Source organism: Trachypithecus francoisi, unplaced genomic scaffold (assembly GCF_009764315.1).
Source record: "Trachypithecus francoisi isolate TF-2019V2 unplaced genomic scaffold, Tfra_2.0 Lachesis_group5, whole genome shotgun sequence".
Lineage (NCBI taxonomy): Eukaryota > Metazoa > Chordata > Mammalia > Primates > Cercopithecidae > Trachypithecus > Trachypithecus francoisi.
Window position 1 is genome coordinate 97407361 of NW_022681470.1, and position 12991 is coordinate 97420351.

Genomic DNA, 12991 nt, shown 5'->3' on the forward strand with positions numbered 1-12991 from the left:
TTAGAAGTTTATTAAGTGATTTGATTAAAGTCTAGGCAGAAATTAGTGGGAAAGCTTGGATTAGGAAGCCTTAATTCTTGGCTCTTGAGGCTTTTCACCCTTTGCTTGGACTGCTCCTCTTCCCATGGGATGAGTTAGTTAACTTTTGGAGATGTATATATGTAATTGGTGGAGTTCATGGAGACCTTTGGGAGACAAGGAAGATGACTTATTTGATATATAATGTGTTGAATTGAAGTTGAAAGCCTAATTCTGAAAGCCTGATTCTAAAGGCAAATGCTTCTCTTTGCCTGTGGCTTCCTGAGTTGTAAATTCTTATGAATTTGCCAAAGGTTTGGTGGCCTTTGAAGTAGACTTTGGGAACAATTTCTTAGGATTGTTTGTATGTTGAATCACTCTGGTGAACATTGCTCATCCCCCCCCCCACCCCCACTTCTCTTCATTTAGCACTTTAGGGAGCCAATGTGTTGATGAGGTTTTTTTAAACCGATGCTGTCTTAAGTCAGGGAATAGGTTTTCATTTTTGCTCATGTGTACCAAAGCTTGTTCTCTAGTTTTGATATTTTGTTACTCAAAAGTTTGCCAGAATTTCCTAAACTTTTCCATCTCAGTCATTTAAAAGCTGTAATTCTAGAGAGAGAACCATTAAGTAAGAGTATGGGAATTTTTTTGGATATAGGTCATACTGCAATGTTTGTTAGTGTTAGTTGGTCTCCATGTTAAAGATCATTTTGCTTTTTAATACAGGGATTTCCTGTAAGGAATGTCCGGCCTGTACAAAATGCAATGAATCAGGTTGGGATTGTGCTGAACGTACAGCAAGGCCAAACAGTTAGACCAATTACACTAGTTCCAGGTAAGGAAAAATGTCTATCCATTTGGAGTAAACCGGCATCCAGAAGATTTGTTTTTGTTGTTCTGCATATCCTAAGTCATTTAGTAAGTATATTTGAAGAAAATATAAAAATCTTAATGATTTAAGCCCAATTTTTAAAAATCTGGCCAGGGTGGTCTGTTTAGCTTTTTACCACCCTTCATGAAGTAGTAAAACAGAGTTTACAGTCGTTTTTCTGTAAGTGGTATTTAGTCAGCTATTAAGTTTGTTATCCTGGAGAAATGTTATTAATGCAAACTCACAAATTCACTCCTTACACATCTCCTCATTTGCACGGTGGGATTATAAACTTTGTTTTAATTTTATAGCATGGATTTTAGATATAAACAAATGACCATTCCCTTTATGGATAAATACTGTCAATGACTAGATAGTTTTTTTGTTGTTTTTTTAAGATTCTGCTAGATAGTTTTTTTGTTTTTTAAGATTCTGAGAAGGCCGGGCGCGGTGGCTCAAGCCTGTAATCCCAGCACTTTGAGAGGCCAAGACGGGCAGATCACGAGGTCAGGAGATTGAGACCATCCTGGCTTAACACTGTGAAACCCCGTCTCTACTAAAAACACAAAAAAACGAGCCGGGCGAGGTGACGGGCGCCTGTAGTCCCAGCTACTCGGGGGGCTGAGGCCGGAGAATGGTGTAAACCCGGGGGGGCGGAGCTTGCAGTGAGCTGAGATCCGGCCACTGCACTCCAGCCTGGGCGACAGAGCGAGACTACATCTCAAAAAAAAAAAAAAAAGATTCTGAGAAGGATAATTTTTTAAAATCTTAGAATTTTCCATTGCTCTATTTAGCATGTATAAGTTTACTATAATTCAGACCAAAAAAGAATATCTTAATTTAGCTATTTGTAAGGGTACCTCTGTAGCTTGTCTTCCTAAGGTTTTGTTTTTTGTTCTCATAGCCCGCAGGGGTTTTTAGCCCTCAGTCTGACCAGCTTACCCTGGTATTTCTTTATTTTTCTCAGTGGAATCGTCTGCAGTTGAGCCAGTAGACATTCTCCTTTGGGACATACTAGTAGAATGACATAGTCTGTCTTATGAGTTGATAGGAAAGGACGGAAGACTCCTTTAGTACTCTGAGAAAGACTGATTTCTTTTTTCAGGACCAGGTTTGCCATTTGGCCTATATACACCCATATTGCCTCCCACTCTTTTCTTCCAGTACCAAGGTCAAGCTACTACTAATTGTATTCTTAGAATTAAAAAGGCAGTGTGGTAAGGTGTTTTAGGAGGAGTTGATGGGAGTCTTAACTAAATGTTTTTAGGCTACCCAGGCTAATTTATTTTGTCAACGTGGACACCTTGTGCTTTCTTAGTCTTTAGAATCTATACTGCTCTTGGAAACCTCTGATGATCATCCATCAGTTTGGGGAAATAATCTTTCCAGTAAAGGCAGGGAGAATGTGTTATAGGTGAGCTCACTGACCAAGATCTGGTACTTTATCTCTCTTTTAAAGCCCCAGGTACCCAGTTTGTTAAGCCGACAGTTGGAGTTCCACAAGTGTTCTCCCAGATGACCCCTGTGAGGCCAGGCTCCACAATGCCTGTGAGGCCCACCACCAACACCTTCACCACCGTCATCCCGGCCACTCTTACCATTCGAAGCACCGTCCCACAGTCCCAGTCCCAGCAGACCAAGTCCACTCCCAGCACTTCCACCACTCCCACTGCCACACAGCCAACCTCACTGGGGCAACTAGCTGTTCAGTCTCCTGGCCAGTCAAACCAGACCACGAATCCCAAGCTAGGTAAGGCTTGGGAAGAGGAGATGGCAGAGCTAGGATGGGATGGAGGGTGGAGAACAGATGATTATCACTTGGTCACCGTAGCTCCCTCCTTCCCCTCTCCACCTGCAGTGAGCATTGCCAGCTTTGTCACTGTGAAGCGACCTGGCGTTACAGGTGAAAATAGCAATGAAGTGGCCAAATTGGTGAATACCCTTAACACAATCCCTTCCCTGGGCCAGAGTGCTGGGCCAGTGGTGGTGTCCAACAACAGCTCTGCTCATGGCTCTCAAAGAACCAGCGGACCTGAGTCATCAATGAAAGGTACAATAACCTGAAAGACCCTGAGCAGCCAGTCATTCAAAAACATTAATAAAGCGTTCGTTGTATCAGAGCTCTATACTCAGAAATACAGAAATAAAATAAAATATAGCTGCTGTAGTTTGTTCTTATAGAAACTTTAGTAAGGAGAAAGTCACTTATAAAAAGTGTAACTGAATCAGCTCCAAGAAATTCTGTGTGTAATTGTGCTTTGGAGATTAGTGAAATTGATTGATCAAGAGATTGGTGAGATAATGAAAGATAACTTCATGGAAGAGATGGATTTCTAAACAAGGTTTTAAAGATGGGATTTGGTAGAGAGATCTTCAGGTTGAGAATATGAGCATGAGGGTTTTTGATGGTCTAGAGCAGGGGTCAGCAAATGTTTTCTGTAAAGGGTCTAGTAGTAAATTTGTAGGCTTTGTGCACAATACATAGCCTCTGTTGCAGCTATTAGCTGTGCTGTTGTGGTGTGGAAGCAGCCACAGGTACATAAACGAATGAGCATGGCTGTGCTCCACTAAAAACTATTTATGGATGAAATTTAAGTTTCATAAAATTTTCATGTGTCGAAAAATTTTATTCTTTTATTTCAACCTTTTAAAAATAAAAACCGCAAGATGCAGTGGCTCACATCTAATCCCAGCATTATGGGAGGCCAAGGTGGGAGGATCACTTGAGCCTAGGAGTTTGAGACCAGCCTGGGCAACATGATGAGATCCCTTCTCTACAAAAAAAAAGAAATTAGCCAGGTGTGGTGGTGTATGTCTGCAGTCCTCGCTACTCAGGAGTCTGAGGTGAGAGGATGGCTTGAACCCAGAAGGTTGAGCCTGCAGTGAGCCGTGATCATGCCACTGCAACAGAACGAGACCCTATCTCAAAAAAAGGTAAAAACCTTTAAAAAATGGTGTTGGCTGGCCAGGCGCGGTGGCTCAAGCCTGTAATCCCAGCACTTTGGGAGGCCGAGACGGGCGGATCACGAGGTCAGGAGTTCGAGACCATCCTGGCTAACACGGTGAAACCCCGTCTCTACTAAAAAATACAAAAAGCTAGCCGGGCGAGGTGGCTGGTGCCTGTAGTCCCAGCTACTCGGGAGGCTGAGGCAGGAAAATGGCGTAAACCCGGGAGGCGGAGCTTGCAGTGAGCTGAGATCCGGCCACTGCACTCCAGCCTGGGCGACAGAGCAAGACTCCGTCTCAAAAAAAAAAAAAAAAAAAAAAAATGGTGTTGGGAAAACTAGATATCCGTGTCCAAAAAAATGAAGTTGAACCTTACCTTACTCTAAATACAAAAATTAACTCAAAATGGATCAAAGACCTAAATGAACTAAAACCATAAGACTCTTAGAAAAATCATAGGACAAAAAGCTTCATGATACTGGATTTGACAATGATTACTATTTCTTGGATATGACACCAAAAGCATAGGGAAGAAAAGAAAAAAATAGGTAAATTAAATTATATCAAAATTTAAAACTTTTGTGCATCAAAGGACATTATCAACACAGTGAAAAGGGAAGCCACAGAATGGGAGAAAATATATGCAAATTATATATCTAATAAGGGATTAACATCCAGAATATATAGAGAATTCCTACAGTTCAACATCAAAAAAATTCTCAAACAACCTTTTTTAAAAATAGGCAAAGGAGGCCGGGCGCCGTGGCTCACGCCTGTAATCCCAGCACTTTGGGAGGCCTAGGTGGGCGGATCACGAGGTCAGGAGATCGAGACCATCCCGTTGAAACCCCATCTCTACTAAAAATACAAAAAATTAGCCGGGCGCGGTGGCAGGCGCCTGTGGTCCCAGCTACTCGGGAGGCTGAGGCAGGAGAATGGCATGAACCCAGGAGGCGGAGCTTGCAGTGAGCCGAGATGGCTCCACTGCACTCCAGGGTGAGAGCGAGACTCCGTCTCAAAAAAAAAACAAACAAACAAAAAAAATAGGCAAAGGATTGGCTGGGCGCAGTGCGGTTTATGCCTGTAATCCCAGCACTTTGAGAGGCCAAGGCAAGTGGATCACGAGGTCAGGAATTCAAGACCAGCCTGACCAATATGGTGAAACCCTGTCTCTACTAAAAATACAAAAATTAGCCAGGCACGGTGTTGTGTGCCTGTATTCCCAGCTACTCAGGAGGCTGAAATGGGAGAATTGCTTGAACCTGGAAAGCAGAGGTTGTGGTGAGCGAGATCGTGCCACTGCACTGCAGCCTGGGCGACAGAGCAAGATCCCATCTCAAAAAAAAAAAGGTAGGCAAAGGACTGAACAGACCTTTCTCCAAAGAAAGTTATAGCCAATAAGCTCATGAAAAGGTGCTCAGCGTTATTAATCATTACGGAAATGCAAATCAAAACCACAATGAGGTACCCTCTCACCCCCATTAGGATGGCTACTAGCAAAGAAGCGGAAGATAACAAATATTGTTGAGGATGTGGAGAAAGCAGAACCCTTACGCACTGTTGGTGGAAATATAAAATGATACAGCCACTTTGGAAACGGTGTGATGGTTCCTCAAAAAGTTAAAAATGATAGAATTGTATGCTCCAGGAATTCCACTTCTGGTTCTATACCCAAAAGAATTGAAAGCAGGGTTTAGAAAAGATATTTGTACACCTATGCTCATTGCAACATTATTCACAATAGCTGAAAGGTGAAAGCAACACAGAGGTCCATCAACTGATAAAGGCATAAATAAAATGTGGTATTCACATACAATGGTATATTGTTCAGGCTTAAGAAAGGAAATTCTGCTGTAACAGTGCTACAACATGGTTGAACCTTGAGGACATTATGCTAAAGTGAAATAGGCTAGTCACAAAAGGACAATTACTATATGATTCCACTTACTTGAGCTACCTGGAGTAGTCAAATTCATAGAGACAAAGTTGAATGGTGGTTGCCGGGTTGGAGGCGAGGGGAGAGTTTTTTATTGGATATAACTTCAGTTCTGCAAGATTGAAAAAACAAAAACCTTAACAAAAAAATCACATACAGGCCGGGCGCGGTGGCTCAAGCCTGTAATCCCAGCACTTTGGGAGGCCAAGACGGGCGGATCACGAGGTCAGGAGATCGAGACCGTCCTGGCTAACACGGTGAAACCCCATCTCTACTAAAAAATACAAAAAAAAAAACGAGCCGGGTGAAGTGGCAGGCGCCTGTAGTCCCAGCTACTCCGGAGGCTGAGTCAGGAGAATAGCGTGAACCCGGGAGGCGGAGCTTGCAGTGAGCTGAGATCCGGCCACTGCACTCCAGCCTGGGCGACAGAGCAAAACTCCATCTCAAAAAAAAAAAAAAAAAAAAATCACATACAAATTATTCTTAGGTTATGGGCCAAACAGAAACTGGCAGCTGGGCTGGATTTGATCTGCGAGCTGTGGTTTGCTGACCCCTGGCCTAGAGTTAGAACAGTAAAAGGAGCGTGCCTCAAACATAGTGATCTTGAGCCCAGGGAGGTCAAGACTGCAGTGAGCTGTGGTCATGCCACTGCACTCCAGCCTGGGCAACAGACTGAGAGACCCTGTCTCAAAAAAACAAACAAAAAACCATAGTGATCTCTCATGCTTGCTTATCCTTTTATATATTTCTCAGGGAGTGTTTGACCTTTTCCCAAAAGGTTAGTAATCTTTTTCCAGTGTCATTGTATTAATCTTATCAATTCTTCTTACTTTTTTCAGTGACCTCTTCCATCCCAGTATTTGACCTCCAGGATGGTGGACGGAAAATATGTCCACGGTGTAATGCTCAATTTCGTGTTACTGAAGCTTTGAGAGGTCACATGTGTGTAAGTGATATCACCTGTGATCCAGCTTAAGTGGCTTCTGCCATTTACCTTCATTAATATTGGAAGCTTGTGAAGCAGGGGCTCTAAAATGACTGAAGCTTTTTAAAGGGTTACTGTTTCTCTTGGTCTGTTTTTAAAAGAGCTGTGTACTTTGGAATGTGATGGGATACATTTAAAGACCCTCAAATAGATCAGAACATACGTGATCTTACTTTCTTAGCATAGTAGATTTTGAAACCACACAGAAGAACAGGTTTATAGGTAATAAGGACTCAAACCATATTGGCCTCAGTTCATTTTCTGTTAATTGTATCATTAGATGAATTGGGAGCTCTTACTTCCATTTTTTAGCTTTTCATTTTTTGGTATTAGTCCAGATAAAAAGGTTGGAAAATGTTTTTTTGCCAGGGAGCTCAGAGCCGAGTTATACTAATGATTAAGGGACCTAAGACAGGCAGGAGGGAGAAGTACAAAGTATGGTGTTTGGGTGGCATATGGCTGTGGATATACTCTAGAAAAGGAGTGAAACTTGGAAACACTAAAAGACTGAAGGGTGAAAGCTGAATGAGAATACCTGAAACCAAACCGTTAACAAGGAATGGTAGTGAAGTTAAGGAGTTAGCACATTCTAGCCCCCAGGATAACCAGAATGATCAGATGTCTTTCTTTATAGTACTGTTGCCCAGAAATGGTTGAATACCAGAAGAAAGGAAAGTCCCTGGATTCAGAACCCAGTGTCCCATCAGCAGCAAAGCCCCCATCCCCTGAGAAAACAGCTCCTGTTGCTTCCACACCCTCTTCTACACCTATTCCTGCTCTGTCACCACCTACCAAAGTACCAGAGCCAAATGAGAACGTGGGTGATGCCGTCCAGACCAAACTCATTATGCTTGTAGATGACTTCTACTATGGACGGGATGGTGGCAAAGTAGCCCAGCTCACAAATTTCCCTAAGGTCGCCACATCTTTCCGATGCCCACATTGTACCAAAAGGCTAAAAAACAATATTCGGTAAGTGTTGAAGAGCCTTGGAGGTTACCTTGGACAAGAGAAGACTTACATTTTCTTACATATTTTAAGTCTTTCTCTTTGGAGAATGGACCTAACTACTATGCAATCTTGCTGGGGTTATCTTTGAATCAGTAACTAGGACTATAGAAGGAGATATTGTGGTATTAAACAAAAGGTCACTGGATCGAGTAAAGGAAACCAGTACATCTCCTTTCACAGAACTCTCTTAGTTTCAAGAACTCACTATCTTTCTGGGCTCAGAAAAGGATATCCCAAACAGGAAGTTTGGGGAATGGAGGGGAGTAGATAATGTTTGTTCTGTGATTTTACCATTATATTTCTAAAAGGCTACTGATTTTTTATGTTTTCTGTACTTTCTCTTTGTGCTTTATTACAGATTCATGAACCATATGAAACACCACGTAGAACTCGATCAGCAGAACGGTGAGGTAGATGGTCACACTATCTGCCAGCACTGTTACCGCCAGTTTTCCACTCCCTTCCAGCTTCAGTGCCACTTGGAAAATGTTCATAGTCCCTATGAATCTACTAGTAAGTTTGGAAACTCTTAAACTCTAGGGGAATATACCTTGCCGTTCACTCATTGAATGGCGCTGGGGGAAGCCCATTATATTTATTTACATGTGGGTAACAGTGTAGAGGAAGTACTTTTCATATTTGTAGCCAGTTCTTTACTTCATTCACCTTGTTTTTTTTTTTTTTTTTTTTTTTACAAGCCTGACTTTTATTTTGTTCAAGCATGGATTGAGTTCAGTCTTAGATCCTGAATTATTAGGGGCCTTGATTCAGAACCACTATAGAAAAACAAACGTAATGAATTTATTTCTTAGGTCTCTTTATAGAAGGAACAGTCATCTATTTGCTCATCCACTTTAGTTAATACCCTGATAGGTTTTATGTAGGATAGAAAATAATATTATGAAGTACTTTATCATGAAGACATTGCTTTCAATGAAATATAAGATGAGCTGGAGTGTTTTCTATACTGTACATTTTATAGATGTAGGCTGGACATAAGCTCAAAGAAATTAAGTAGGATAAAAGATAATATGGGCCGGGCGTGGTGGCTCACGCCTGTAATCCCAGCACTTTGGGAGGCCGAGGCAGGCGGATAATGAGGTCAGGAGATCGAGACCATCCTGACGAACACGGTGAAACCCTGTCTCTACTAAAAATGCAAAAAATTAGCCGGTCATGGCAGCGGGCACCTGTTAGTCCCAGCTACTTGGGAGGCTGAGGCAGGAGAATGGCATGAACCCGGGAGGCGGAGCTTGCAGTGAGCTGAGATCGTGCCACTGCACTCCAGCCTGGGCGACTGAGCAAGACTCCATCTCAGAAAAAAAAAAAGATAATATATCCGGGCACGGTGGCTAATGCCTGTACGGTAGGCTGAGGTGGGCAGATCACCTGAGGTCAGGAATTTGAGACCAGCCTGGCCAACATGGCGAAACCCCATCTCTACTAAAAATACAAAAATTAGCCGGGCATTGTGGTGGGCGCTTCTGTAATCCCAGCTACTCGGGAGGCTGAGGCAGGAGAATCGCTTGAACCCGGGAGGCAGAGGTTGCAGTGAGCTGAGATCATGCCATTGCACTCCAGTCTGGGCAACAAGAGCAAAATTCCATCTCCCCCCAAAAAAAAAAAAAAAAGATTAATATTATTAAGTACTTTATCATTAAGACAGTGCTTTCAATGAAATACAAGTTGAGCTGGAATGTTTTCTACACTGTACATTTTATAGATAGATGTAGGCTGAACATAAGCCCAAAGAAATTAAGTCACTTGCTTATGAGCACACACCTCTAAATACACCTCTACTAAGGCGACATTGTGAGGATTTAAGCCCAGTGTTGAGAATACTTTTGATGTCCTTTACGTGATTTCCAGTTTTGTTGTAAAGACAAAAATTGGCCAGGCGCGATGGCTCAAGCCTGTAATCCCAGCACTTTAGGAGGCCGAGACGGGCAGATCACGAGGTCAGGAGATCCAGACCATCCTGGCTAACACGGTGAAACCCCGTCTCTACTAAAAAATATAAAAAACTAGCCGGGTGAGGTGGCGGGCGCCTGTAGTCCCAGCTACTCGGGAGGCTGAGGCAGGAGAATGGCGTAAACCCGGGAGGCGGAGCTTGCAGTGAGCTGAGATCCGGCCACTGCACTCCAGCCTGGGCGACAGAGCCAGACTCCGCCTCAAAAAAAAAAAAAAAAAAAGACAAAAATTATGTAAATATAGGAAAATGTGAGAACAAGATAGCATATTATAAACAGACATTTTTAAGATATCACTGATAGGCGAAATAGTTCAGAGAAGGGAAAAAATCCTTGTGGCTAGGTTTCCGAGAAAGTTGTGCTTAAATTTAAGAAAGGTTTAGATGAATGGAAAGTAGTAAGAAAAGCTTTTAGGTGATTGAAAACAGCATGATCAAAAGCATAAAAGATATATGCATATTATCTGGAAGTATTTGCTGCAAATGAAAATCTTTAACTAAAAATGAATTAAACAACAAGGACTGGGTGTGGTGGCTCACACCTGTAATCCCAGCACTTTGGGAGGATTAGGTGGGTGGATCAGTTGAGGCCAGGGGAGACCAGCCTGGCCAACATGGCAAAAGCCCATCTCTACTAAAAATACAAAAATTCACTGGATGTGGTGGTGCACGCCGGTAATCCCAACTACTCAGGAGGCTGAGGCATGAGAATCACTTGATCCCAGGAGGTGGAGGTTACAGTGAGCTGAGATTACACCACTGCACTCCATCCTGGATGACAGAGCGAGTCTCTATCTCAAAACAAAAGAAAACAATAAGAATATCTTTTATATCATTTAACTGAGAGATACAGAAATGGATGCTTCAGCCTAGAACTTGACTGCTCTGCTCTTTTTCAATAATTCTCTTGTCTCTGGCTCATAGCAAGGTGACTGTGTAAGTGTCAGGCACTATGTCCAGACAAAAAATTGTTAGACAAAGAAGAGACCTTATCTTCGCATCTTTCTTTCTTGAATCTGTTTTCTTATGAGTGAGAATTGCTTTCCTTCTATATCTCTTTGACTGACTATTTATTGGCAAGGGAAATGGAATTGACATTAATGGCTTACACTAACACTAGGCAGTAGAAATATGCAAGCTTCATGGGTAATTTTAATTTTTTTCACTTTAAATACAGTAGTGCTCCCTTATCCTCAATTTTAGTTAGTCTCAGTCAATCACAGTCCAAAACTAGGTGAGTGCAGTATAGTAAGATTATTGAGAGAGAGACTACATTCACATAACTTTTATTACAGTGTATTGTTATAATTGTCCTTTTATATATAATTTTTTTATTGTTAATCTCTTTGCCTAATTTATAAATTAAACTATCATAGGTGTGTGTGTATATATATATATATATATATATATATATGAAAAAACATGGTATGTATGGGGTTCAGTACTATCTGAGGTTTCGTGTATGCACTGGGGGTCTTGGAACATATATTTCCCATTGGCAAAGGGGGTCTACTGTAAAGTTTTAAAAACTAGGCAAAATTAATTTTAATGGCATATTTTATTCAGTATATTAAAAATATTTCAACAGGAACTCAAAATTTAAAATTAATGAGATATTTGTCATTCTTTTTTCCTCCATTAAAAAACAGATTTTTTGAAATACAAATCTAAATTGGATTCGAGCTTACCACATGTTAAGTGTTCACTAGATACATGTTGCTGGTGCCACCATATTAGACAGTGGAACTTTGGACTAATCATTTGGGAGTAGAATGTATATTAGAATCAACCGGGCCGGGCGCGGTGGCTCACGCCTGTAATCCCAGCACTTTGGGAGGCCGAGGCGGGCGGATCACAAGGTCAGGAGATCGAGACTATCCTGACTAACAGAGTGAAACCCCATCTCTACTAAAAATACAAAAAAGCCAGGCGTGGTGGCGGGCGCCTGTAGTCCCAGCTACTCGGGAGGCTGAGGCAGGAGAATGGCGTGAATCCGGAAGGCAGAGCTTGCAGTGAGCCAAGACCCCGCCACTGCACTCCAGCCTGGGCGACACAGCAAGACTCTGTCTCAAAAAATAAAATGAATGGTGGCTCACGCCTGTAATCCCAGCACTTTGGGAGGCCGAGGCGGGCGGATCAGGAGGTCAGGAGATCGAGACCATCCTGGCTAACACAGTGAAACCCCGTCTCTCCTGAAAAAAAAAACAAAATATTAGCCAGGGGTGGTGGCGGGCGCCTGTAGTCCCAGCTACTCGGGAGGCTGAGGCAGGAGAATGGCGTGAACCCGGGAGGCGGAGCTTGTAGTGAGCCGAGATGGCGCCACTGCACTCCAGCCTGGACGACATAGCGAGACTCCATCTCAAAAAAAAAAAATTTAAAAAAATAAATAAAATAAAATGAAAAATAAAAATAAAAAAAATACTAAACTTAAAAAAAAAAAAAAAATCAACCAGGCCAGGTGCAGTGGTTCACGCCTGTAATCTCAGCACTTTGAGAGGCCGAGGCAGGCAGATTGAGCTTAGGAGTTCAAAACCAGCCTGGGCAGCATGGAGAAACCCCAGCTCTACAAAAAAAAAAAAAAATTAGCTGGGTGTGGTGGCACATGCCTATGGTCCTAGCTACTCAGGAGGTAGAGGTGGGAGGATTGCTTGAACCCAGTAGGTCAAAGCTAGAGTGAGCCATGATCATGCCACTGCACTCCACCTTGGATAACAGAGCAAGACTCTATCTCAAAAAAAAGAATCAGTGGTGACACTGCAGTGTAGTGCCAGGGTAGCCAGCTTGGTCTAGAATAGGACTCAAGATTCTTCACTGTCAGTTGTGTGAAGCCAGAGTAACTCATCCATACCTCTCTCAGTGAAAACACCAGTTTTTTGAGACAACAGGGTCTTGCTGTGCCACCCAGGCTGGGGTGCAGTGATGCAATCATAGCTCACTGCAGCCTCAAACCCCTGGGCTCAAGCAATCCTCCCACCTCAGCCTCCTTAGTAGCTGGGACTGTAGGCGTACGCCCCCACACACAGCTAATTTATTGCTTTTCTTGGAGGTAGAGACAGGGTCTTGCTGTGTTACCCAGGCTGGGTACCTAACTCATTTTTACGCATAATATGGTGGGTGGGTTTTGTTACTCCAAAATTCCACAAATAATAAAATTCCACAGAGGGAAGATAAGCTTTTCCTTATGGAAAAGAAACAATGTAAACCCTCATTGATCTTTTTTCTCTTGGTTTCCCTGACTTAATTTTTGAGTCT

At 42.5% G+C, this 12991-nt stretch overlaps 1 protein-coding gene across 6 annotated transcripts in view; it reads left to right on the top strand.

Moving 5' to 3' along the window:
* Positions 1 to 12991, top strand: part of POGZ (pogo transposable element derived with ZNF domain) — a 59656-nt gene that overhangs the window by 28186 nt on the left and 18479 nt on the right. For 4 of the 6 annotated variants that reach the window (XM_033198770.1, XM_033198774.1, XM_033198772.1 and 1 more), the window contains 6 exons: positions 748 to 856; positions 2352 to 2642; positions 2724 to 2942; positions 6614 to 6720; positions 7394 to 7731; positions 8129 to 8283. In XM_033198770.1, coding sequence (XP_033054661.1) covers positions 748 to 856; positions 2352 to 2642; positions 2724 to 2942; positions 6614 to 6720; positions 7394 to 7731; positions 8129 to 8283 — 1219 coding nt within the window. The remainder of the gene's footprint in view (positions 1 to 747; positions 857 to 2351; positions 2643 to 2723; positions 2943 to 6613; positions 6721 to 7393; positions 7732 to 8128; positions 8284 to 12991) is intronic. The other 2 variants (XM_033198773.1, XM_033198776.1) reach the window with 1 other exon arrangement.